Source organism: Colletes latitarsis, chromosome 11, assembly GCF_051014445.1.
Source record: "Colletes latitarsis isolate SP2378_abdomen chromosome 11, iyColLati1, whole genome shotgun sequence".
Classification (NCBI taxonomy): domain Eukaryota; kingdom Metazoa; phylum Arthropoda; class Insecta; order Hymenoptera; family Colletidae; genus Colletes; species Colletes latitarsis.
This window is the reverse complement of record NC_135144.1, coordinates 22,142,564-22,170,196: the sequence shown is the minus strand read 5'-3', so window position 1 is coordinate 22,170,196 and position 27,633 is coordinate 22,142,564. Positions and strand designations below refer to the sequence as shown.

The window sequence follows — 27,633 nt, the reverse complement described above, 5'->3', positions numbered from 1 at the left end:
ACTATAAATCACGTGTCATTTTTATTCACAGTTTCGAAGACAAGGAAACTGAACGTGCAACGGATACCATAGAAATGCTTTATACCGTAATAAGAAGGTACGTAACAGTGTTGCGAACTAATGTAATTACGCGCGTAATCGCGATGGGTTTCTCGAGTGACAGAAGAACGTTTTCTTCTGTAGGAGGAGGATGTATCGTCGGTTTCAAATCGGTAAGTTTCTTTCCGCGATTAGGCGAAATTATTTCAATCGTGCTAGAGGGTGAGCGAAACGAGGGGTTCGGTGACGGTTACAGGCTGGAAAAGAAGAAAGATTGTGTATATATGTGTGAAAGGGAGAGAATAATACATAGTCCGGAAAAGAAGAAACTGTGCGTGTATACAGTGGCAGACATGCATTTACGAACAATATATTTATTATAATATTGGTTTTAAGGGACAAAATTGTGTCGAATATTATTTTAACTTATGGTAACTCTGGTATTTAGTCTGTATAAACAATATTTAGTATAACATAATAGAGACAACGAAAACGTAATTATTTGCGTGTTCGTAAGTATATGTCTGCCATGGGAGGGGGGCACGAAATCAAATACAATTTTTCTATAAATAGTCAAATAACACTTTAGAACTAATTTAGTTCAATAAGTATGAGATTACATACTTCATTTAGATATATGTTAATAAAAAGCTATTAATTTTAAGTAATCAATTCTTGTGCGTTCAATAATGGGTACCTTCTAATCAAGTAGTGTAAAATGTACAAAACATCACTTAATTTTTTTCTACGGGGTGCTATAAAATGTAGAATATATCAAAACCCATGTACAAAGTACTGATCGTGAAATATAATTTCCTAACACCCTGTCTAGAGTTTTTATTCGTCGTCTATTATTCCAATTAAATTCTGTCCGTCTCTGACGCGAAGGAGAGGGAGTCAAAGACTGAAACGAGACAAAAGAGTGTCGTGTATAAGAGTGAATAGAAAATTATGACGTGCAATAGCCAATTACTTTGATGTTTAAAAGTGATTCTGGCGATACTATGGTGGTGGAACATCGCGAATGCCGAGAGCGACGTGGTACGGAACGAGGATGTCTGCGGACGTCAGAATGGACGACGTCTGTACTTAGAGCTCGGGGAGAAGGGCATCCTGTACGGGAAGAACGTGTCCTTTGCAAAGAACGAAGCGAGGCAAGATGGCTCGCGTGTTTACCCGAGCAACAGTTCACACGCGCAGTGCAGCCTCGAGTTGGTAACGTGCCCGTCGTGCGTGATAATCGTCACCTTCCAGCACATCGGTTTGTCTCACCACTGCGGCGACGGCAGCGTCGTGATGGACAGCCCGTGTAGGTAAGATGGCGCTAGTGGTACCATGGGAGCTAACAAGTCCCAGAGTATTACTATCACTGTTTTCTTCTATTATTTTTTTTTATAACAATTAATCTGCATTTAACAGACTATAAGCAAATGTAGCGTAAGTAAAGGCTTTTTTAATAAAACTAACACCCCACGTGCTTCTTTGTACGCTATGAGTTTGTGCAGTTAGCAAAACGATGAAAGAGGTCCAGTATATGGTGTCTTTTAAGTCCAGCGTGCTACTAGTTTGATAGCTGAAGAATTCGAATGTGCTTTTAGCACAAAAATGTTTGCGTTTGCTTCAGGTGCGACTACGTCTGGATCTCGGAGCCACCGTACGAGGACGTGTCAGGAACGCCGTTTTGCGGGCTGTACGCCCCCATCACGTACAGATCGAGCACCAGGATCCTGTCGATCACTCTGCTCTATAGCCAATCGCACAAACACGCGTTCACGCTCGAGTACACGGCAGAAAGTAAGTGTCTAGAGGCGATTCGTTCCCGATAGATCAAGATTGATCGTATTGGGTCAAATGTAAAGTCCAAATAAATTCGACAGTATTGTTTTTACAAAAAGTAAACGACTCCCGCCATTTTTCACTTGCGATTCTCCGTCGTGCAGGGAACAGATTGCATTTAAGAGGAACGGAACTATCTGGTCAAACGGCAAAGGGACTGAACAGCACCGGCGGCGGAATTCTAACGTCCCCGTTTTTCCCTGCCCGTTACCCTCGCGATCTGGGCATGGAGTACGTGGTCACGTGTCCAAACGAAGCACCGTCTTGTCGTATCAGGTTGCTGTTCAGTGACTTTCAATTGGCCACGGTGTCCATCATGGAAGTAAGCAACGACAGGGTCGAATGTTACCGTCGAATCCTCCGACCCAGAGACGGGGAACCTTTTGCTATTGAAAGACTATCCTTCGACTGATTCCTCTTAAGACACACTGTGAAACATGAAGAAAAATCTCATTGGACATCTAACAAACGGCAGATTCCTCGTCCCTAGGTTCCTACAGTCTCTGGTCATCGAAAGCCCTTTCTTTTATCAAAGTTGTAGTCATTCGAAGAAACGTCTGACGAATGACCAGGGACGGTAGTTTTGTTTTCGGTTTGGCGCTTGACCCGGCTGATTTACGAATTACACAGTTCTACGATTGGAACGGGCAACGACTGGACGTGAGCAGCGGCGCCAGGTTCCGTCCACCCGTGATAATGAGCTCTGGTCCGTCGTTGCTGATACGTTTCTACGCGAACGGTGGCACCGGACTGGGCTACAAGGCCTTCTACTCGTTCGTGATCGGCCACGCGTTGGACAAGTCCGTGCAACCGATCACCGACTGTGGCGGCTACGTGGAAAACCTCGGCGGTACCATTACAATGATGGATATGGTCGGCGAAGGGGTGAAGACCTATGATTGCGTTTGGCTGATCAGACCGCCCAAGAACTTTTTGCACATGAAGACACATATGTACCTGAAAGTCGTAACCTTCGCGGATATGGGTGAGTATTAGAAGTTTGGGGATTCTGTTGATGAGAGACGGAGAAGGAAAGGGTGGTCCTGCTAGTGGACTCATCAGTAAAGGCTTCCTAGCAGACCCTGCCTTAGACGACTGGATATTGGGTCGTCGGTTGAGGAGTGTATATTCTAGCAACGGAGGGGCCGGTCGAACACTTGCGACAGAGACAAGAGCGTAGCTCTCTGGTGGCGAGTACGGGAGGTGATAGCCTCCACAAGAGTATTTCACAATCGTTGGGTATTTAATTCTCGTCGTTTTTGCTACCGCTTTAGCCGGAAACACGGAGCTGGTGGTGAGACAAGGCCCTACCTCGGCCCTTTTGCCGTTAGAAATTTTACGACACCCGGCGAGTCAAGTGCAACCCCCGGGACACAGAGAACACGTAGAGCCTGTCGCTAGCGGCTTCCACGTCAGCCTGCGAGGAACATTCAGTCCATCCTCGCATCTGGCGATTGCCTACGCGGCCTTTAGCTACTTGGGTAGGTATGTGAGCGTGTGTTTGGAAGGATAGGCTAAAATACTAAATGCCACTTCAAGTCAAAATCTAGATACGGTAGAGCTATATTGCTCGTCGGTTCGCAGATTGCTTCGCGGGATCCGATTTCCTTTGCCGAAATCATAGATGCATACAAAGTCAGTTGAACTGCGACGGTTTTGATCATTGTGGCGATAACAGCGACGAACCGGCCACCTGTTTTCGAGGTAGCTACAATGATGTTTCCGTATCCGTACAGATTACAATGTTGTTTTGCAATTAAATCGAAAGTGTTAGATTTTATGTAAATCTTTGGGCGAGACTTTATTCCCGAAACAAATAGAACTTGATCAATTGTTTGGTTCTCGTTTCGTAGATTGGGAATTGGAACCGCAGGATCGGAAATGGCACGTGAACAAAGCGAACTATTACTTCCCGAAGATCGATCGGTACCCAGACTTGAAGACGGCCACCCTCGTGTTCGTCGCCAGTAGCCTCGGTCTGATCGTTCTGATATCGGCTCTGATCGTTTTGTTGTACAGAATGGGCGCCAGGGCTAGACAACAGAGAGAACTGCAGTCTCGATTACAAACGATCAGCGAGTTGTTAGGTAGGAAGCCGATCGATCGATTCACTGAGTTTACCGATGTCGTTGGGCGTTTGTACACGACAGACCAGTGTTTCTCAACGTTCTTCGCCGCGCGGTTGAGCTGGTTTTTGTCCCGACGTGTCGTTGAGATTAAAGGAATGTCAATGACAACCACGAATAAGTTCAAATGAAACGCTGTTAATGGCACGATGTTTCTCGTTTGAACAGTTCCTTTGTGAGAACAAAAAACATTGCAGACGGTGCGCGAATTGACGAAATCTCGGTGCCGGACGATCCACCGGTCTACGAGGCTCCACCCGGCTATGACGAGGTCGTCAAGTTCGGATTTGACACGGAAATCGTCTCCAGGAGGAAGAGGAGAGCGTTTGGCCGAGAACCGCGTAGCAGATGCTCGCCAGGTCGAAATTGCTCGTGAGTAGCTCATCTCGAATGTTCGCAGCTTGTATTATCCGACAATAATTCGATCCTGCTGACCATTCAATATCCTGTCGTCTAAGGCAAGACCTGCTAGATAGCCTTACTGATGAGTTCACTAGCAGTCCCCTCTACCAGCAGAAGCAACCCCCACAGATCTTGCTAAAAATGTCGGATAATACGTTCATATATTCCGATCCTTTCCCAACTTCTCTATCTCATCGATTCTCTCGTCGCTGCGAGGACGGACGTTCCTCAATCGTCCGAATGCTCGATGACCGAGACGACGAGCAGCACCAGTCGTGACAATGGGACGACATCGACCCAGAACACCAACGCCGTTGCTGTCCCAAAGGCCAACCGAACGTGCTGCTTGCCGGACAGCCCACCGCCACCGTACGTTACTCCACCGGGATCGATATCGCGAAATTTCAGCGCACCTAGCTCGACGACTTTATCAAACCCTGGTGAGTATACTAGTGTTGTTGGTCGTCTAGGAAAATGCGAACCAAATAATAATATGCACTCGGTTCCCGAATGAACGTTCCGAGCCTACGTCTGTGAGGACATAGAACAATCAAACCCCTAGCCCAAATGTTCAAAATGGCGGGTCGTTTCACTGTTCGACCAGGCGAAGGCCAGCCAAACGACGCTCGAGTACGACAAGAGGTGACCACCGAACGATCGAGGCGGGATTGGTATCGCCGAAGCGGACAGTTCTCGCTGTCTCTGCCGGGGGTCTACGACTCGTCGCTGACGTCGGCGGAGACTCCGGTCCGAGTCTCACAGTCGGTCGATGCCGATCTTCTCGGTGCGTATCTTCGGAATCGCGACGATTCGAGTTCGTTTCGCACGGTCGACGCATCCTGTGATTCGCAGCCGAGGAGCTCGTACGTTGCCTCGAGCGACATCGAGCCAGACTGCGACGACCAAGGGGACGACGAGCCAACGACCGAGGTGTCCAGCCTGAAGGACGAGCAAGTCGAGGGAACGGACGACCGACGAGCAGATCGAGAGTTCGAGGAAGGCGACGTCGATAGCAGCGCCAAGTTGGACGATGGCTCGCCGTTCGCGTGCTCCTGCGAGGGAGCCTGCGGTTGCGCCACGGTTCGAGAATCGACGTCGAGCAGGGAACGACGCGAGCTCGACGTCGCCCGTCGATGGCCGTTTAGACGCGATTCCGTCGAGCGGGACGACGGGGAAACGGAGAAGGAAGGAGAGTACGAAGGGGAGCAGTCCTCTCGAAGGAAGAACGCCATTGTTAGGTTGCTTGGCGCGAGGGCCAGCAAATGGCAGTGCGGTAGCGGCAACTCGACGACCGCTTCGTCGCCGTGCGGAACGCTTCATCGGTCGAGGAGGTTCAACGTTTGCTCACGGGACGGTCACATACGGCGGATATCTACCATCGGGTCGATCAGCAGCTACGAGAAGCTGAGCAATTGCGAGTTCGAGGTCGCGCGGAAGACCCTTCTACACGTTTCTGATCCTAATTCGGTTGACTCGAATGGTCAACGACGACGCGCTCGACGGTACTCCAGCTGTGATCTGGAAGGGTTCTGCGAGGGTATCAGGGTTCTGGACGGAGTTCTGGCGCGAAGAGGTCTCGCGATGACGCACGGACGCAAGCATTCGGTCACGATCATGCTGTTCGGCACGCCGGAACATGGCACGATGCGTCGTCAGTCGATCGACGCGGAAGAGTCTCTTCCAGTCTCGCGATATAGTTTAGACACTATTTCTAATTGATCTCTCTCTATCTTCCACTCTTCGATGTTTCTTCTCTTCGATATTTTCTTCTACGAGCATGACCCGTTTACCGAAATCACATATACTCTCGGATAAATTGTTTACAGTGTCGTTTTAAGAGCGAACACAAATCGCGAACGCTTTCAAATTCGTGGAAAATAATTGAACTAAAACATCAAACGGCGATCTGTTACAGTTGTAAATTGTACAAATAAATAAAAACTGTAAAACCAATGATTATTTGTTTTTTCTCCCGAATGTAAACGAAGATCTAACTTTAGACGAGACCTCGTCTCGAGTACCTCTGGTATCTGATTCCAAGAAAACACTTTTCAAACATTTGTTACGAAAAATGGTTTATTCCTCGTAGGTACACTTCGTTGAACATGAACCACGCAGCTTCAAAAACGATCGTTGTTTGGATACCGCGCGACGCGCATCAATAGTATTTCTTTAGTCGTTGCGCGCCACGATTGTAAAGTAAAATGGCGTTTAAAGATGTAGTAAAATATAGGCGCGCGCGCGCGCGCGTGTATATGTTTTATATATACATACATGTACATACATATACGTACATATTCGTACATATTCGTACATATGGATATGCTTTGTTCGCGCGCGTTTCGATTCGATATGCTTCACGATTTATTTCTGCCCGCGTTATAGCGAGTTGCCATCGATCACAGATACCGCGACTCGGGGATTCCCGTCTACGACGGGGATCGCGAAATCGCAAAGATTCGCGTCGGCGCAGATCGAATTTGGCACTTTTGACAGGTGTTTGCGAATTCGAGCGACGTCCGACAATTAAAGTTAACGTCAACTCTATTGGCCGCTCAAGGTCACCTCCAATACATATTTTACTCTTTCTCCAACGATAAAATAGATTAAGAACTGCTGCCTCGAGGCATAATTATAGTTTCTCTAGACGAAAAACTAATTCCTTTATTAATTGCATTTTCTGGAAGCTTATGATCTTAAAATTAAGCACTGAACATTGTACGTCAATACACAGGTCAGCGATACATTATAAAACTTTAAAGGAATTTTACTCGGAATGGCTTTTCTTGACCCGATTATGACATAACTTCGTAGCAGCCAAGCAATTGGCTTGAAATTTTAGTCGCATGTGTCAACAAATATCCGTTTATAACTAGTACTAATATTATCCGAGCACCAGTTCCTGTTTCTGCTTTATTAAACAAAATTATTCTAGTCAAACAAAAAATTCGAACTTCGATCTTTCTTTCTAAATAAATTTAATACTAGTCATAGCACCATTCGCACAAATCACAACAATTGTTTCCTTATTTTCTAATACCAGTCACCTATTTTCCCCCAAAGGCTGTCGGTTCGACGCCTTCTAAAATAATTACCTTTTTAGTTTTTACAAAACGATAGTTACACGTATTCATTGTTTAAATGTTAATACATAATGATGGAAAATTAGAAAATCTTGTGATGATTTATAAAATACACATTCTTGAAAATGGCACGTTTTGTTGCCTAACAAATCGAACACTGTCTTAATACGTTCACTGTGATAACTTTCACATTCCGTATCGTTGATTAATGTAATCTTTATTATCTGACAACGGAAATGAGAATATAGACTCTTCAGTCGTAATCTGTGAGGTACACCCAGTCAAAATTATTCTACCCGTATTACTGTAGTATTTATGGCACTATAAACAGAATTATCTCAACCAAGTGTGACTAATCTCGTCATTCGTTGTCTTTGGAACAAACCTATAATATTAAACGAAAAAGAAAACTAATATCGCCGAACACTGCAAGTGCGAGTAGGATAGGCATTTTTTTCAACACCCGTTGATGTATCCTGCACCACAGTGAACGTGTTCAGCGACCAACATGGCAAAAAAGACAAGTAGCACAGCTACAGAGTCAGTGTATCACTCGATCAATTAACAGTCTATCGGAGTCAATACCCTAACCGGATAATAGAGTTGACTTTCGCTTCAGTTAAAGGGGAACGTTATATTTCGATTAGACAGGCCAGGAATAGGCCGGACATATGTCCTATCTTACGCAATGACAATACTGTTTCATCCCTCGATCGAGACACTTGGCGCCCGATGCGTAAGGGTTGATTCTGCTCACTTCGTGGTCGGACACCGTGTAAGTGTCGTTCTCGTGGTACCTGACGGTCACCTCGAACTTCGCGTCGCCCGGCGTGACTTGTATCATATAAAAGAAGACTAGCTCGGTAGAATTGGTGACGTCGATCGCTCGGTCCACGTGATGGAGCTTCTTGAGGCGTAACTTCGCGCACAGACGGCGGCCCTTTTTGTCCTTGTACGCGGCCACGTGGCCGTCCACGTGTTTCAGGAAGGCTTGGGCCCCGTTCTCGACGACCGGGTCGTGGGGATCGGCAGGTTTGAACGGCGTGCAGGCGCACCAATGGGAGGAGATCCCCGCGTCCGAGCAGCCTCTTTGAAAAGGCACTGGCCTCGGTCCCAAAAGGCTGTGACAAGTTGGACACGACGGGGATTGGTTCGCCTTGCCCCCGGATAGACTCACCACGTCGCGTAGAGTTTCGTAAAGGTCGAAGGGCGAGGTTAGGCGGTGCTGGTTCGCGCGCAACGACGAGTACGCGTTGGGACGTTCCGCGCGGAACCATTCCGGTATCCAAATATAAATGAAAGGCAGTCTTTCCTCGTACCAACCTACGAACGTGTTCCTGATCGGACCCCAGCGCATCCCGTGATCGCTTAGGAAGACAACCATCGTGTCGTTTAACACACCCTCGCGTTCCAGGTACTTAAGCTTGTTAAGCAGACGACCCTCCATCGACGACAGCCCGTTCGCGTTTTCGTGGGTGATGCTGGTCGTCCAGAAAAAGCCAAAATAAGGCAGACCGAGAAAGGTGCGCGCGAAATCCAACGCGTAGTCGAGGATCCTGTCGAAATTGGTCTCGGGCCCGGAGCAATACTTTAGACCGAACCTGGAAAAACGAAATTAATGTTTAGGGTCGGGTCCTAAAATTTTTTCGAAACTTTTTCATTATTTTTTAAAATAGAAAATATAATTTCGGGAATATTAATTTTTCAACGTGTTTACTAGGACCTTTTTTTTCCATTATTTTTCTTCCATTCGGTGAATACTGTCTTGAGAGTCCTGAACTTTCAATTCCCATAGTCGCCATATTTGTTGTTCGATAAATGGCCTTTAAAGTATCTTAAAATAGCAATTGTAACGTTTATTATCTTTTGTAACTCCCATTTTATTCCACTTCAAAGTTGTATCTCTTCTATTGGAAAACACGTTACGTTGCCCGTACTCAGATAAAGAATTTTAAATAACGTAAGACTCCATTACCGGTCGCAAATGCGTTAATGGGACATATGATGAGCTTAGATTTTGCAATATTATTCAGCTGCATCTCGCTTCTCGCACCGATATCTTTTATTTACAAATGTCTCTATCTTTTCTGTATTTTATTACACCAAAACTAGCGCAATAAAAGTATAAAAAATATTAAAATTATATTAAATTATATTAAAAAAATTAAAAATATTCCAACGAATGTGCTGCAGTTAAAGTTTAAAATAACGTGTAGAACCGTCGACTAAAAGATCGTTGTTATCTCATAGCGACGCATACGACTCGTCGCGTTTAGATTCAAGGTGAGTGCCTATCATTATCAAAGACGTGCATTTAGCGCAAGCGTTGTATTCTTTTCTATACTAACACAGTGGTGGTGGGCTTTATTTTTCTGCAAACGTTTTGCAACCTATGCAATTATAACAGATATATACTCGGATCATATACGCGCTTCATAATACGTGTGTTCACGCGATACATAATCGCAAAGAACAAACATTATTGTATCACGTACAATTAATTTACTGCCATTATTAGTAACAAATGTTTTAGAAGGTTAAAAGAAGGTTGTTCCATCGCGTGATCAGAACACCATGATTCTGCGTATTTTTGTCCCCCGAGTCCCTTACAGTTCTGGACAGTTACGGTACTCAAGGGTATTAGATTCCCCTGAGTCACAGATAGACTGTGCCCAAGCTAATTTAATTATGTAGAAACCATATGACCAAATACAATCAGTCAGAGGCTCTATTAGACCCGTATCTACCATATGTTGATTAGATGAACTTCCTATTATCAATACCCAATAATCTAATACATAATGCACTCGTGACTCGCGACACATGAGGTATATACCAGAAGGAAGTGTACACAGAATTAAAATACAAGATTCAACATCATATACTGAATTCTGTTTGTAAACAGTTAGATGAATCTGTTCCAACAGATAGAACTCGCTATAACTCAAAAGCAAGATTAAACTTATGTTTATATTTATTTTTTTAATTGTTTCATTTGGTTCAATTGATTCATTTTCGTACCTTTTCTTCACCTTAAGGAGCTTCTCGCAGGCGAGAATGTACGGTCGGAGGTAGAAGTCGGTTGGTGGATCGACGAAGCCTACTTTGAGATAATTGAAGGTGCTCAGACCAGTCTCGTCCTCACCGTAGGCCGTCACGTAGCCGGCGTTGCGAAAGTTTTGCCAAAGAAAGGGACATTGGTCGAGCTTATAAGGAACGGTAGGCTTGCACTTTTCGTAGGCCAGGCTTTGATTCTGACCGGTCAAGATCGCCATCAAATTCGGAAAGGTGTTGTCCGCCATCTTGTTGTACCCGTTCAAGTGAATCCAACCGGTCTCGCGCAGATACTTATCAACGGATGGCGCGCTGCGCAGGAAATTTAGCCTACTGACGCTATCGATACCCATCACGAGAACGCTGAGCTTCCTCGAGAGCTCGCCGGTCGCCGTCGATTGGTTCCCGTTGCGCCGCAAACGATCACGAACTTTCTCGATCCCCATGACCGCATGGACGTTCTGATAGAACGATTTGCCACTGGCTGACCCTCGATTCTTTGACTTTAGGCTGCAGTTTACGATCGCCGCTTCGATATTCACGGGCAAGATCTTTTGGCTTTCGAACTTCTCGCATGGTTTCACTCTGTAAAACAAACGAGTTATTAAGAGCTCGACAGCGTTCGTTTCTTCTTTGGTGCTTACATACCATGATAACGGAACAACATGAGCGCATTGTTATCGACAAGACGCGTAAAAATAAGCTTAGCAGGTACTTAGTTATCGATGAGTCACGTAAAATCACATAAGAAGGAGAATTTTTATTTTATCCCCCTCTTTGCATTCGAACGTCTTCTCTAAAGCCACACAAAGAAGAAGAGATTTTTCTGATCTTTTGGATTCGACACTCACATAATCGTCGATTCCAAGTCGTTTTTATCTTTACCGGACTTCCCCATTGTCCGCTTCTCTGGTCGAAGGATGGCCGACCAGCAACACTCCAGACCCGGGTGAAGAGTCGTGGCCGCCGGGTCGATGAACAACACCACACTGCCGTTCTCCTCCCGAACTAGACTCGTCAGATTGATGTCGTTCGAGCAGTTCTCGAATTTCTCCTTCTTCACGTAGGAACGAATCGTTGGGTCCACCGGCTCCATCGACAACATCTGGCATTTCGGATTCCATACCAAGTACCCGTCCATCGTTTCTACGAAACACAAAATACACCAAATTATATAAGGGAGGAAAAAGGGACACCCCGAGATATACAGAGGATTCGAACTGACGATCTCAGATTGCTAGCTAATCGTCCTACCAATCCCGCTATCGCCGACCCGCTACTATTCCAGTGTTAATGAATCCTTTTCCGTGGGTTGGTAACGAAGTTTCATTATTATTTAAGTATACCACTAGTATACCATTATATATACCATTATATATACAATATACCATTAATATACCCGTTGATGCATTTTAAAAGTTTAAACTCCTCTAATCCGTTCAGAAGTTATCATGTTTTAAACATACGCATGGAATTTCAGAACATTTCTAATCTCACTTCAGTGAAGAATTTTTTTCTCGAAAGTTAGTAGGATTTCGGAGGTATGTGTATTGACCAAAAAGGATTGTAATTAACCCCCCTAACTGAAAATAATTTTTTTGGAACGATTTGAAATTTTTGAATTTCGCCGAAAAATTTTCCAATCGATATGGAACTTTAAATTGGTATTCTTGATTTTCGTCTTATTTTTGCCTCTAGAATCGCCCATTAAAATTTTTCCCAGGAGTGGCCGAACACCCTGTATACCTTCGTTTCTCGAAGAATATTGTAATGTACCAAAAATTGGTCTTATATTTATAAATTAACATATGTAAGTTATAAATTAAAAAATAAATACATTGATTAATCTCCTCGTTTTTTCTCCAATGTTGACCATCGACGAGAAAAACGCTAGTACAAATTATTGCGAACACTCGGTATATCAGATAGAGTTCATTGTTATTAGAGAATTTTAATTATGCTCTTGTTTTGCGTGCCCATGCAAGAATATCGATTTAATATCGCCTAAGCTATTAAATATCCGAGTAAAGTATCGAACGGGGCGTAAAATATTTTACAGTGCTCCATCTGGCTTCTCTTATTTTCTCTTATCAGTTCTTTTATCAGATCAAAGGTCGGAATAATTTATTTAAAAAAACCACAGGTCGACAACCATTATCCTGGGTCTACGCGACCATCGGAATATTCGACGGAGCTACGATTTCAATGTTAATAGAATATTACACGTCGCGTTATAATTTGCATGTTGCAATTTGCACATTACATTACATTCGTTTAGTACGCTACCGTTTATGCTGCCAAGCGATTTCTTTCGAACGTTGCATCACGTTGCGTAAACTGATCGACTTTATCGACGTCAGAGTTGCTCAGTTTTATTTGAATAATAAATAATCAACGTACGGCGATTTGTTCTTGACATTTAATCGATCGAACGGTTAAATTTGTATCTATTACTCTTAAAATACATCCTTCACCCTATATTTAAAATATTCATTTCCGTATTAATGTTAACCTTGACTTTAATTTTCATTTTAATCTTAATTTCTCGTACGGTCGGTATTCGATGTTGATCATATTATTTCCACTTGAATTTCGCTATATCAAAATTGAAAAATAATTCGATCGTTCAACTATTTTCGACCGTTTGGTTCAAGTACCAAAACCGAAGTTTCTAATTTTATGCACTTGAATGTATCCCGTGGAGCTAGCTATATCAGTTCACCACCTATTACGGTCGCATTGGGCCAAACAGTGACCTCGACTCTTCGAGGCAGGCGTCTAACAACATGCAAAGATATACAAAGGAATGTCATTTATCAGTTAGGTATTCGATAAACACAAAACAATTATATCGCTGGCAACTCGATCGATATCTCGGTCAAATTACATTCCCACTAAAACACAGACTGCAAGACGGAACGCAACTAACCCAAATAACGGCTTGATCGGTATACAGGGTGATAATCGAACCTTGGGACTTGTGACAGTGATCGTTCTGGATTCAAGTTCGTTCATAATTCCAACTGTTAAATTTGTTTTTGTTTTTATTGTATTCTATAAACACCGGGTACATACGGGAAAACAAATTTTAAAGTTGAAATTCCGAATGAACTCGAATCAACTAGTACTTAATAACAGCCAGGAAAACAATATAGTAAAACTTTCTTTGTTCGAGCTTCCGTTACACGAGTATTTACTATTGTCTGAACGTTCTATTATTCAAACATCCTATATCCCTATACAATAGTCTACGTACAACTAATTCTATTCATCACAAATTAACACTAGATTTACAGACATTGATTGCACATATTTTTATTGAAACCTGTCACGGTGACGGTTACATTAAAACATGCTTTTCCTTTTGATTACGATATACATTCGCATCGTTAAACTATAAATTGCTAATAAACAATATTTCAATCGTCAAATTGACGGGTTCCGTAAACCCCAGCGTTAATCATGAACGTGACAATACAATGTATGTTCAATGACGTTCGTAAAAGTAACAAAGAAAAAAAGAATCGATTTTTCCGAACGTCCAGAGCAGAGGAATCCCCTTGAGCGTTTCAAGTGCGCGCACACGACTGCGCGTTGCATCTATCTGGACCAGTCCTTGCGATATAACCCTACGTTATTATTCGGCGACAGTAGCTGTTTATCCACTTACCCTCGTTAACATTGTACGTCCCGTACATAGAGTGATATCGTGGCTCGAACACGTAATCGTCGTCCGTCGAAGCGACGTAGAGGCTCGCCAGGAGACCGGCCGGCAACAACAACAACACCAGCCCGGGCCGTCCGCAAAGCCACTCGACGATTCGCGATCGTTTCTTCGCTTTTCGCATCGCGGCTTTGTTCCTGCGTTCGCGATTCCTGTCAAACTTGACGAGCACCTACGGCACTCGCGTCTGTCCGCTGTCGCTGTCCGCCGTTCACGTGAGCGATACCATAACGACGCTGACGTATTCCTCTCCGCACGATGCCGCCTCGACGCGACCGCGGCGTTCGCGGTCAGGCAGGACATCGAGCGAATTCACCTGGTCGCCTATCGAACGCGGGCGAACGATACTGCGAGCAGAGCGCGCGAAATTAGCCACGCACGGCCGACGAGCCTCAGACTTACGCCCTCGAGCACCGACCAAACAACCAGTACCGATCGAACGTGTCCGGGACGTTCACGCGCGAACGTGGTGGTCCGGTGTTTCTATTGTTACGGGTTCGATTACGTAACAACGAGACAGAACCGATCGAACCCTTTCGACCTACGTCGACGGAGTCCCGGAGATCACTGACGAAACTCAAAGCAATGCAGTGAATTGCAGTGGTATATACTCGCGAAACGCGACCGTTGGTGTCCGGACGGCGACGGAACACGACGAGCGCCGACGACGCACGACGCAGGGGTGTCCTTTTCGTACGTTTCGTTCGTTCGGTGGTTAGATCGCTCTACTCGACAGATCGAAACGCTTTTCTCTGCTTTCGCCCCTGCCGGAACAGTCACAGCGCTGTTCACTTGGCGTCGAATATATTCTTTTTTTTTAACTCTTCGTGATCCTATGGCGAGAAACAAAACAAATCGACGAGTAAAAATTGTCGGTGAAACGATTGTTGACTAGAGTCGAACGACGAATAGAGATATCAGATTCTAACTAATCGGATGGAATTTATTCATATCCAATCGATATATTCAGATAAGAACATGGAATTTTATGTAGTCTTCTGTCTAATTAAATGTTTGGAAAACTGTAAAGAGTGATGCACGAGAGAAATCTTATAAATAGTTGATTTGAACGGCGGTAATTGACAAGATACGATTATGTTATCGTGAATGTAACTCGACGATGCGTATAACACGGTTAGGCGATGCAAAGCGTTCGCTATCGACGAGTATCACCTTGTGACTCTGGAGACCTTTCGACGCTGCACGCAGTCGCGGATATATCGTCTACCATTTCGATCGGATACGTGGTCGAATAAAAGTTCAGCGTCCATATTAACATCGAAGAACGTTTTTGTCTTTGGCGCGCCATTCTGGAACCGTGAGCCCGTCTAAAAAAGAAATGTACACCGGTGACAAAAAGGGTACTTCCCAGTCAAATTAATCTGAGTTAGATTTAATTTGATAAAACATGATATTCTTTTATTAATACATTGAAAGTAACCGTCTGTTAAAAAAAAATTTACTGCATATTTTAACACGATCGGGAATAAAATTAAGATTGATTCAGAAAATTGTACGTATATTTTAATTTATATTGTCTAAATTAGGAAAGCAAGTGTCCGATGACTTGGTATATTAAATTGTCGTTTGTATATTTTTGAACAGAGACTCGTGAAATAACATTGCATTAAATGCAATTGGTCAATATGGTGGGTGAAGAAGAATCTAATGTCACTCGAGGATTCGAACCCTAGACCAACTGACCCACTTGCGAAGAAGATGCTCCTGGCACTCATCCAATTCACGTTCTTGTTGGCTACGTCAATTTAAAGTCTTTTATAGAACAAATTTCAACTGTTCGTAAAAATCTCTTGTAAGATAGTTGTAGAGATAGTATACTATCTTCTTCACACTGTCGATGGCAAAAAATAATCGACAAAGATTACTATCTACATTACAGTATCAAGTTATGTTTCACATTTAGTGAATTGCAGCGTGCCTGAATAACTATTTATCTGTTATTGGAATAATTATAATATAGTTAAATAAATAATAAACGACTGTTTATTTATCGCTCGTTAAATGAAAATAAAAATTTTAATTATAGGATGAGATATGTTACAACGAACAAATAAAAGTTTAAGTCTTTGGAATTATAGAAGATCGGACCTGAAAGGAGATACGATCGTATTGGGTCGAACATAGTAGTCAGCCTTCGTAAGTAGTATGAACACTCCACGTTTCAATATATGTATCAGTTTGTTTAAAAAATATATACAAAATAATTAGTTTTATACATAATTGTTTCACAAATTGATATCTCATGTTTGTATCAATTGGTCATAATAAACTAAATATTGATAATGAATATTATATTTACAAAATTATGTACCTGGATCTTAACCGGATCCGTTGATCACTCAAACTCATACTCGCTTGGCCTAACTCTTTGAACGTTGACCTGGTACTGATTGCATGGTGTCGTCAATTAGCACTAAGTGTCCGACTCCTCGAGCAGTGAATGCACCTTATACAATGAGGCTCCATCCGCCGTGCTCAAGTGTTGGAATGTTGGTATTGTGACAGTTTACGGCACTGCCACCGTGCTCTTTCATTTCCTTTCCCTAGTCGTTTCCTTCGTCTTGTTAGATCTTTTAATTTCCGGCTTTCTAAACTGTCTTACTCGTTTACAACTTCCGGTCTACCTCTGAAGAGCTCGTTCAGCCCTGGTTAGTTCTCCAAACACATTTAGCGACAAGGGTTTTCTATTTTTCGTTCTCTTCGTTCAAATCAACATTGAAGATAAAATTGAAAATTACTCGAAGTCTGCTGATAATTTGGAGCCAATCACGCTCCCTTGGAATCGTGAAATAATCCGTGAGAAAAATTAGTAAGAATCGCAGTGCCTCGTTGTAGTATTCGAGAGTTAAAAATCGTTTAATTCTGAAACAGATTAAGGGAATCATCGTTTAGCGGAAGAACGGGGGAAAAGATTTAAAGATCGTTTTGTCGATTTAAAAATTTTTATTGTAAAAGTGCGTCGAAAGGTTGCAACGAAGAAGAAAACACCGCGGCAGCGAGCATGATCGTTGCTTGCTTCCGAGGAAACTGGTCTTCGACGTTGACCCTTGTCCTCGTAGCGTCTTTGGTTGGTGCACCGTTCACAAATGGCGCGGGCATCGACGTTCCCTATCCTCTCGTCCCGTTTCCGCAGATTCCGTGGACGGTCGCGATGAACGCGTCGGCGGCGATTCGTTTGCTCCGATAATCATGTTTTGAGTAGGTTAAGGAAACGCAGCGCATCCTGAAAACAGATAACGTACAATCTCGTCGCTTAGAATAAAAAAATCGATATCGTATCTCGGTACAGGAACAATGTACAATAACAGAAAATATAACGAACGGAAACGTTTGAAAATAATAAGTCGACTCGTGTCCGATTCTAATATAACCTTGCTGAATGGTAGATAGCATGCTACGCGTAAAATATAATTATACAGGGGGCTCAGCCACCCCTGGGAAAAATTTTAAGTTTGAGGTTTTGTTAAAAAATTATTAACGTTTAAAGTTCCGCCCGTACTGAATTTTTTTCTCGAAAATGCGCAGGAATTCGGGGGTATGTGTATTCACCAAAAATTATTGTAATCGACCCCCACAACCGAAAATAATTTTTCCAGAACGATTTGAAATTTTTAAATTTAATTGTTAATAACTTTTTAACGAAGCCTCCATCAACAAATTGGTATTCTTGATTTTCGTCTTATTTTGGACTCTAGAATCTCCCATTAAAATTTTTCCCAGGGATGGCAGAACACTCTGTATACAAAATTTCAGTTTCCATAGTTTTCGTGCCACCTTCCTCAAAAATGATACCAAAGCGTTCCTCGGATTCTTCCGATTAAAACGAGTCCAAACACGATATAGATCGGACTACTTTTGGTCGACAGCATTTATTTATTAATATCTTGAAAATTGTTCGTTTCCCGAAGCTAAAATTTTACGTTTGGCATCCGTTCCCCTTTCCCCTCCTCTGCACTAAATTTCAGATCGATCGGCCGCGGGTGCCATTTGGAAGAATATCCGACAATGATCGTGGAAGTATTAACAAATAAGTATTCTACTGACTGCAAACTGAGCAGTTCTTCTCGTCGGAGCCGTCTCCACAGCCATCGCGGCCACTACAAGCAATGGCGTCCGAACGACACCTTCCATTGTTGCATCTAAAGGGGCACTGTCTGGCGGAAATCCTTCCGCGATTTCGGGTCCGACAAGCGCCTCTTGGTTCATCGCTACCGTCCCGACAGGACACCACGGCATTGCAAAATTCGTACGCTGGCAGACACTGACCGTTGTTGCACCTAAACGCACCCTCCGGACACCCTGGAAAACGATACGCGATTATTTTGTGTCTCCGCTTTATTCGCCGTAGTAGAACAAATACAAAATGAATTCAGCACGTTTCGAAGAATTTGTTTAGAAAATGTACAAAATTGCAAATATTGCTGCGATCGTAAGAATAATATTAGTTGAAAAAAAACCGATATACAATGTTGGATCGAAACATATCACTTTCACGGAGGATTCGTTGAAAAGAAAATTGCAAAACATCGTAAAACAAGAAAGCTTAAGCGATATTTATGCGGTGGATGAAATTACAAAGGCAAAAAAAATATTATTTGGTCGAAGACCCCGTCCTTATCACTGTGAATCACTGTAGAGCTAATATGGACACAAAATGAACAATTGCGTTGCAACAAAAAACTGTTGCTCTTAAATTTGTTGATACGAAAAATCTGTTGAATCCCAATGATGAATCGGTACTATTTTTTAGACAGATAAAGTCAACATTTTTGGAAGTAACGCTATGTTTAATGCATGATCAGTTTTTGTTATGGTGGCAACACTTTGAAATTCGTTTCCGAGGATTCTGAATGTTTTTCTCCATTCAATGTGTATGCAAAATATTGATACAGACTCTGAACATACATTCTGTTTATCATTTTATAAAAAAGAAATGACAAAGAATGTCAGGTGTTGCCTCTTTTTGTTAGATTTGTCGCGCTTACGATTCTTTGTTAGATTTTCTATATATAAGATTTTACGATTTATTTGATATTTTAAATAAAATCACAACACAAAATGGCACACACATTATCGATCAAGTAAATTCTATATGAAATTGTCGATATTTAATGTTCTCAAGAAGAAACCTGAACGGACTTAATACACAACCTAATAGTTCGTGCAACGTCTTCGCGAGTCTTTGGTTATAGAAAGTGACTTTCTAGGTCATTTTTATTGAACAGGTCTGAAATAGATAGACACACAGAAACCAGAAGTCTAAACTTTAGTAATGCAATGAAGTGTATGCAGAAACAATTAGACAGAATTTGATGATTGCAAGAACAAATTAGAGAGGAGTAAATTAAACAGTTAAATAGAAAACTATGAAGCAAGGACTTTTACTACTATTTTCATTGCATATTCAGTCAGCGAAACATGTCAACAGAAAAGTAATACAATGTAATTTACGAGATTTGTTGAAATAACAAATTATAAAGATAAAATAATTTCGTGTTATTGTTTCGAATGGTTATACATATACGTTATCGTTATGAATACTTCGAAGATCAATATTTTTCATCTTACGCTAAGACTATTATTATTGTTCAAGTATATTATCGTTTGGGATCAAAAGCGATAAGACATGTCTTTGAGGTAAGTCGTCCACTTGTAAAAGTTATCTCTAAATACTTAATCGTTTCTAGTAAAAAATATCTCTAGTATCGGTATTAAAAGCGATGTGATCAGATTTCTTTCGCGTCTTAAGGAAAATCTCCCCTCAGTAATGCAGACGAACACCGGGTATTTATACCATAGATCAGTTCGGGCATATAACCAACTTTTACTATATGTATACGGCACGGTCCTGGGCTCTTGTCCACTATTGAAGTAGATACAAAATGCTATGAAACATTTTGTATATCCTTACAACAAGGATAACAAAATGGCGGCCCTTACTACTTGTTTGGCCCCAGTCATAGAAAAGCGAACCTCTCCACGATCGTTTGACTATTACGATGGAAAGGAAAGTACCTACATGCAGCGAGTGGTGACTAAACACGTCGATAGTGGGCAAAATTAGCGTTGCCCGTGACGTGTCAGAAGTTCGTCAGCCCTGCCCTACAACCACCCATGCGAGAACTTACTTCGTCTGTTGTTGCAGCCGACTTCGTCCTCGCCGTACGGGCAGTCGCGACTGCCGTCGCACAGCGCCGCTCTCGAAACGCAGATTTTGCTCTTTTCGCAGCGAAACGCCTCCTCGGGGCATTCCAGATCGCGCTCGGTGCATCGTTCGTCCGATCCGTCAGCGCAATCTGATCTCCCGTCGCAGACGAAGAACCAGCTGATGCAAACGCCGGAACTTCTGCATTGGAAGGTGCCAGCAGCGCACCCTCTTCTCTTCGCGCCGCAGCTCGAGTTCCCGCGAAATCCGCAGTCGCAAACGCCATCTATGCACCTGGAATACGGATCCGCCAATCGACACTCGAGATCGGAAACGCATTCAATTCCCAAACTGACAGCCGCTGCTGTGCTCGACTCGTGTCGATCCGTTTTTAAAGGTCCTACGAACAAGCCAGACAAGATTCGTACATTCATATAGTCTTGAATACAAATATATATTTGATCAATTTAATTTCACCAATGACGAGACTTGACAAAGAATCTAATTGAACTTTATATTAATTTAAATTATTTACTTACCTAACGTCGAAACAGAGATCGTGCTTAACATCATCGGGAACTCCGTGATTGCATCAACGACGATGGAGTCGTCATCGTCCGCTTCGTCGATCGGCAATGGCGGCTTGGCTGTCGCGTCCTCGATGATCGGCCCGGTGACCAGGTTCACTGGAATCAGGATAGGTGGTGCGCGTGTCGTCGTGGGCATCGTGTTGTTTTTTAACCAAGAAATTTGAACGCCTACAAAGATCCAATTGGATCGAATCTACGATCGTTTTCGCGCCCTATGAACCTTCTCACGGTTCACATTGTGAACTTCACAGGCGTGGTAATAATGTTCGTAGTTAGGTGAGAACGAAAGGAGGAGTCGAGGTGCAAACTACACCGCCGATACGGTCGAATGCTTCGAGAATTATGGGTTAGGTAACGGGTGAATCTAACGATTTGCACTTCATTTAATTAACACATTCGTTACCACCGTTAAATTGGGAAACTGTTCCATCAGTAACAATGTTAGATTTGCAGACATTCTATTGGACGCAGCGAATATCTTTAACTCGAGGTTTTACTAATAAATATTACAAGACTCGACGACCTAAATATTTACCTGTTTCCTCTTGCTGATTCTCGGGTATTAAAGTATGATCATTATCGATCTCGTCTATTTCCAGTGCCGTTTCCGTCGAGCTCGGAAAGTCTAAATTTTGATCAACGAGAGGCGGAGGTCTGACGAGATCGTCCAGACGGCAGATATCGTTCTCGCGACGCATTGGTGCCGTGCATTGACACCGGCCGAACAAGTCGGGAATCAAAAAGTCGCAGTGAGAATTTTTCTGCCATAGTCTACAGTGAGCGTGCTCGTAACAAACCTCGCCCAATTTTGCCGCTAAAATTAACAAATTTATTTTGACTAGTATCGCTAATATCAGAAGAAAGAATGTTTCGATAACCTAAAAATTACTGCACTTACGACCCAAGCATGTGTGCCGACGAAACTGAAGGAACCCATCCTTGCAGCCGCAGAAACCTTCGTAACATACACTGTTGGCCACTTTCAGGGAACATTGCTCGTCGACGAAACACTCTTGGCCAAGAAGCGTAGCTTTATATCGTGAAACAAACGAATACACGTTACCTTCGTGTTTTTTCGATTACTTTCGATTCTCGTCGCACAGTGTTCTAAGTGACTGACTTATACTTCTTTACAGTCGGTCGGCGGTTTTAAAACACCATGCATCGTGGTCAATTCTCGTGAAACGATCGAAACAAATGCTCACCCTCGATACAGTGCGTCGCGTTGTAGGCGGCGAAGTACGGCAAACAGCGACAATATCCAAGGTGACATTGTCCGCCGACGATGCTCGATTCGCAATCTTCGTCCCTGTTACACACATCTCCAAGCCTCGTGCTTCTCGTCGTTGGCGAAGATAGGATCGCACCCTGAAACACGTAGAAATACCTTCAACTTTCCCATACTATCTATTAAAGTTGTTTCAGATAAGTATTGTGTCGTATTAAGGGGGACATAACGAAAGATGTTTAATTTTATGTTAACCTTTGTTAGACACATAGAGATCTCACACAGATTCGATCAAACCAAGCTCACCGTTCATAGAGATTCTCACGGGCTGTCGAACAATGCGCGTACAATTTCACATGAGAAATCCGTGGCAATGGAAACAGAGAAACGCGGAAGGGAAGGTAAGTGGAGACAGAAGCTCCAGATAATAGCGGAACAACTGTTGTCGGAGAAAAGTAGCGATAATGGCCACGACGAATAGTTCGTTGGGAAGCTGTGAGCAGCTGTAGGCAACCACGACGAATAGTCCGTTGGGTAGCAACGGGCTCGAAACTGATCAAATCTCTGACGTAGCGATGGATCCAAAATCGAACAAATTCGTGACTTCAGATTCGAATTTTATTCTTAGAAAATATATCCAACTTCGAGTGCTTATGATACGAAACATACAGACAACTTAATTTGTAGTCTTTCGGTAATAAAAAATGTATTAACAAACATTATATAAAATTGTCAAAGCAGTAGACCAATTAAAGCATTACGTCTGTATAACATTACGTACTCAATTACACGAACTTGTATTTTCTTTCTTACTATAGTAAATGAAGTAAACGAGTAAAAATAAAAATAAATAGACGACTGTGTTTTGTCTCGGATCTACTAGTCGGACTTATCAATAAGGTTTATGTGCCAGATCCTGACATAATTACGACACCATTAATTGTCTGCCCCATCTGTTCGAACTAATTATGTACTAATAAACTATCGAGTAATTGCAGACTGTTGAAACGATTTGTAGCGTAACGACCATGATACGATCTGCTAGATAAGCTAAATAAATGGGTTCTACTAATGGATCCTGGACGAATCGTAAACAATATTGTTTTTCATTCGCGTTGAACGTGTCGAGGGTTTTACGATTACTTACGAGTTACGATACGTTTTAATAAAAATTTGAAGTTGAAATTGGAAATAAAAAATTCTTTAGCTAATTCTATTCTCTTCTATTAATTTCACAGTTTTCTTCTAGCAACAGGACCGTTGCACCCGTTACTTCGTAGTAGTCTTCAAACTGTTTCGTGGGAAACTTCTTTCTCGGAAATGTTGTGAAGTAGGAAGTTTATTCGGGGTGTAGTTGTCCTCGAAATATTGTTACACTAAACTGTAAATTATTTCCATATAAAAAAAATTTCAAAATGTCCGTTACTATTCCATTATTGAATGTGTGTTTAAATGTTCTAGATTTAAGGCGTTCGATTGGTCCAATTGAACTGTTGGCGTTGAACGTTTCGAATCGTATCAAGGGACTCGAATGGCTATTTCTATAAGCAAGAGGAGTCGATGATATGAGCGCGCATTGCGCACCGTTAACCGGTTACCCGTGAGCGCGCGGCTCGCACTTTTGTTCGAAGAAGAGTCGTTGATTCGTTCTTCGCGAGCGACCACGAACAACGATAACGTTCTTCCGATTGTTGCACGCCTTTTACGTTCTCTCGCGGCTGTTTAATTACAGCCAACGAACCACGACGATGGCAGCCGCGAAGTCGAGTAAGTACGCGATTCCATGGGGGGTTCAGCTGCAATGGGAAGCATTCAAACATTATCAGTTACGATCCTGGGACGCCTGAGGCGCTGGCGTCGTTCCTAACGCACAAAAACACCAATTATTACATAATACAGAGGAAGTCAGCTCCATTCATTTTCACCTTGACCTTAACCTTAACATATATTATAGAGAGCATCCATTCATTCGACCTTCGTAAGATTCTATACGTCGCTAATTGTTAGCAAGAAAGTTATTAGCACTGGTTACTGTGTAATGTATCAGAAGTCAGTTCAAACAACCTTGACCTTGATCTTGATACATGTTATAGAGGGCATTCCGTTGTTTACTCTCAAGAAGGTTTTATCGTTGTTTTAATACTCCATAAAAAAAATATAACGGCGTAAAATCTGATGAAAGGGGTAACCAGAAAACAGGACCACCACGTCCAGTTCATTTATATTCAAATCTTGTTTGCAATATTCTGCCCGTATATCTAGCAGAGTATGCTGAGCACCGTCATGTCGAGACCATATCTTCCTCTCCATATTCAATGGAGTACTTTTCAAAAATGTGGGACAAACAGTTATCTAAAATTCTCTATAAACTGCATTTGGTAAAATTTACATGAAATTGTTTCCAAACAAAAAGAAAGCAGTTTGATATATATTCCCTTCTTTATTTTATTATTTAATAGAACGTCTGGCCTATTGTGGCTCATTGCCCCGTCTGTTACTATCGCTTAATCCCGGTACAGGGTGTAGATTTTATTTTTTACCACTCTCTCTGATGCGTATCTGTAATAAGGAATGTACTCTGTGACTAATTTGCATACTTTTGCTAGCTGCCAGTGTATATTTCCTAGTCGATTATGTTAATGCTAGTATTCTGTCCCATCTATTCCTGCGCATGCACCTGTTACATGTTGAATGCTTTTCTATTCCTTATTGCATATTCGCCCATTTTCTTGCATGAATTCCTTTATTATGTATTTCCTGCGATTCCTAGTGTTTATGACTTGTCTAGTGGCCCCTATTAGTAAGCCTAATCATATTAATGTACCTCTAGATTTAAATAAGTGATCGACAGTATTACAAAGTTACAGTATCAAGGTGCATTTTAGAAAAGCTCATGTTACATTTGCAAACTGGTAAAGTACAATTGCAATTACTTTCGTGGTGTTATGCAATCCTCTTGACCATTAATATAATCTGACAAGTGCAGACAACATGGCTGGAATGTAAAGGGTAGTTTCCAAAGGTAGCAGCAACGAAGGAAGTACAATTCTCAGATCGAAACGACGAACGTTATGAAATTGGAAAATTGGCGTGTGACAGATTGCGACGTTCCCTTGTCGAGCAACTATTTCGAATTTGCACCGGGCGCCATGTTTTACGCGACGTTTGCTCGCTTCACGGGAATCTCCGTGACTCCCTCGTCATTATCCGCTGGGTTATCGGCACTAGAATCGTTAACGAGCCCCCACCCTCTCTGCACACGCCAAACCCCCCATTATCCCGTTTCCGTAGACATGAATTCCCGTTGGATCTTCCCGTTGTTGCGTTAGATCTGCGCGCGATCGTTCGAGTTTCGCGTAAATAAAACCATCGATCGCAGATCTCCCGCATCCGAGAATCGAGATTCGACTAATTCAATTTTAAAGGTTGAACCCGCCATTTTCGCACCCCTAACAAGAAAAGGACACGAATTGTCCAGCTTCGATTTTAAACGTAATTTTGCAGAATGATAGTACATGTTTTTAACAACAGTTTTTAAAATAGAAATAATTGAAAAAAATTAATCGCTATCTCGATAATTTATAAAACACTTTGTGTTTATTATACGCTCGTAAGTGTATGCATACGTCTGTGACGAGCATAAACCAGTTGAGAATGACTTTCGATCGTTGACGATGAAAATAAATATTTATGAAGCGACTAGTTAGAAATGTTGAAAAATGGGTTATTTTGAAGCAAGCTGATGTCAGCACAAATCGAAACCGAGTCGGGACCAAAAGTATATACTTATATTAGATATTATATACATGTATTATATATAATTTTGATGTATCTTCAGGACTACAGAATTATTTTATAATTTTAGTATAATTAACTACATGCATCTAAATTATACACATAAATATGTACATAATTTCTCAGAATTTCTTACCTAAATACATATATAATTTTGATCCGTTTTCTCGACCATAGAATTATATTAATCATTTTCATACGGCTGACTAAACGACACAAATAAATAACTGTAAGTCGTCTCTCGCCCAAAGAAAGAAATTTCACTCGAATATATTAAGATCGCCTCGTATGACGCAAGAATTAAAATAAAAAAAAAATACTCGAGACGTTATTAATTTGTTTCGTAGAAAATTGTCAATATTCTAGAGAATGCAATCACTGTTTGAGGAAGGGAACGATTGTTCGCACTCACCAAACAATTGCACGCGACGCACAGAAGTAGAATCGTTCCACGATTCCCGCGCATGGTTCCTGCGCGAAAAGATCGCTCCGTTATCCTTCGCCCTTCTGTAGTCGACGATCGGCGAACGAACGAGATCGGTGCGTTTTTTTTTTTTACAAATTAAAATTTCGACTCGACTTCGATTCGAAAGATGCGCGCGAACGAGTGCGATCGTCTTGCGCGAGATATCGGCGCGTGCTACGGGATGACTGAAAGCAAACTGAACGGACCCCCCGTTCACGAACGATGGAAAAGCGGACACAACCGCGTTCCCTCGGTCTTCCCCCTCCTTACCGCGGTCTCAGGGTCCTGGTCTCGCTCTGGATTTCTTCCGTCAAATTATTCTCCCTTCCGCAACCGTGCAACGTCTTCCGAGTTACGTTTCACAGAGTTGGGCACATTTTCATCTAGACGAACGGCGAACTCGACGCGTTCACTGCCAGTCCAACACCGTCAAAGTTTCTACGAGACGAAAATTTCGATTACGGACAATCAACCTAAAATTTGTCTTCGTATCTGTTTTTGTACCTTCGTTAGAATTCTTACAGTTCTTCCTGTCATTGTCGTTGCTGTTTTTCTTCTTCTTATCGTCATTATTACCATTGTTGTTGTTTCAAACCAAACAAAATCATCGTTCAACCTAGTACACTGAAAAAGCCCTATGGAAAATATATTATTTCGGAACGTTTATCGTAATGATTAACGATCTTAAAAATAAAAAGTCGACTTTGTATTTTTAATTTTCAATGTATATTTGACCGGTATCGGATCGACTCGAAATGGTGGTTAATTCATCGGCCGAGCGAGCGTTCGAACCGCAAAATGAAGGAACTTATGCTGCACCTTCCTCGATTCGGTTAATATGCGTAACACGATGCGGTGACTAGCGATCGGACCGATACGTTGGGTATCGATGATACTTAAGCAATTCGATATTAAAGTACTCGGCGAAAAGTGTCGACAGCTATCAAAACTTGTGGTTGTTGGTGTCAAAAGTTTCATACCCATACCGTTTAATACCGAGTAGATATCAATATCATAACGCGTTGACTACCAATAATATTTTCTACCGGACCAAGATTTCAGTCTCAAATAATAGTACATTACGTAACTTGAAATTTGCCTTAGTACTTATTTTTATAACCTCA

At 42.3% G+C, this 27,633-nt stretch overlaps 3 protein-coding genes across 6 annotated transcripts; 1 reads left to right on the top strand and 2 right to left on the bottom strand.

The window, feature by feature from the left end:
* Positions 1–136: 136 nt before the first annotated feature.
* On the top strand, positions 137–6,356 carry Culd (CUB and LDLa domain). Of its 2 annotated transcripts, none has more exons than XM_076776343.1 (11): positions 137–212; positions 1,028–1,352; positions 1,664–1,833; positions 1,980–2,197; positions 2,506–2,860; positions 3,150–3,356; positions 3,460–3,579; positions 3,729–3,962; positions 4,199–4,373; positions 4,620–4,840; positions 5,005–6,356. In XM_076776343.1, the coding sequence occupies exons 1-11, from the start codon at positions 191–193 to the stop codon at positions 6,120–6,122; spliced, it is 3,165 nt and encodes a 1,054-aa protein (XP_076632458.1). In that variant the 5' UTR covers positions 137–190; the 3' UTR covers positions 6,123–6,356. The 2 variants fall into 2 exon arrangements, with proteins under 2 accessions (XP_076632458.1, XP_076632457.1); XM_076776342.1 differs by having other exon boundaries at positions 4,620–4,843; positions 5,008–6,356.
* A 95-nt stretch (positions 6,357–6,451) lies between these two features.
* LOC143347316 (uncharacterized) lies at positions 6,452–14,828 on the bottom strand. Its single transcript, XM_076776344.1, has 4 exons — positions 14,211–14,828; positions 11,392–11,686; positions 10,508–11,125; positions 6,452–9,087 (listed from the first exon to the last, which is right to left on the bottom strand). Exons 1-4 carry the CDS (start codon positions 14,386–14,388, stop codon positions 8,163–8,165), a joined length of 2,016 nt encoding a protein of 671 aa, XP_076632459.1. The 5' UTR covers positions 14,389–14,828; the 3' UTR covers positions 6,452–8,162.
* Positions 14,829–14,993: 165 nt separating this feature from the next.
* Positions 14,994–26,689, bottom strand: Impe1 (Ecdysone-inducible gene E1). Of its 3 annotated transcripts, XM_076776347.1 has the most exons (10): positions 26,456–26,689; positions 22,226–22,388; positions 21,919–22,050; positions 21,556–21,834; positions 20,970–21,188; positions 20,414–20,830; positions 18,330–18,584; positions 16,597–17,508; positions 15,438–15,592; positions 15,041–15,097 (listed from the first exon to the last, which is right to left on the bottom strand). In XM_076776347.1, the coding sequence occupies exons 1-8, from the start codon at positions 26,507–26,509 to the stop codon at positions 17,489–17,491; spliced, it is 1,539 nt and encodes a 512-aa protein (XP_076632462.1). In that variant the 5' UTR covers positions 26,510–26,689; the 3' UTR covers positions 15,041–15,097; positions 15,438–15,592; positions 16,597–17,488. The 3 variants fall into 3 exon arrangements, with proteins under 3 accessions (XP_076632461.1, XP_076632463.1, XP_076632462.1); XM_076776346.1 differs by having other exon boundaries at positions 14,994–15,592; XM_076776348.1 differs by having other exon boundaries at positions 14,994–15,592; positions 20,970–21,116.
* Positions 26,690–27,633: the final 944 nt, after the last annotated feature.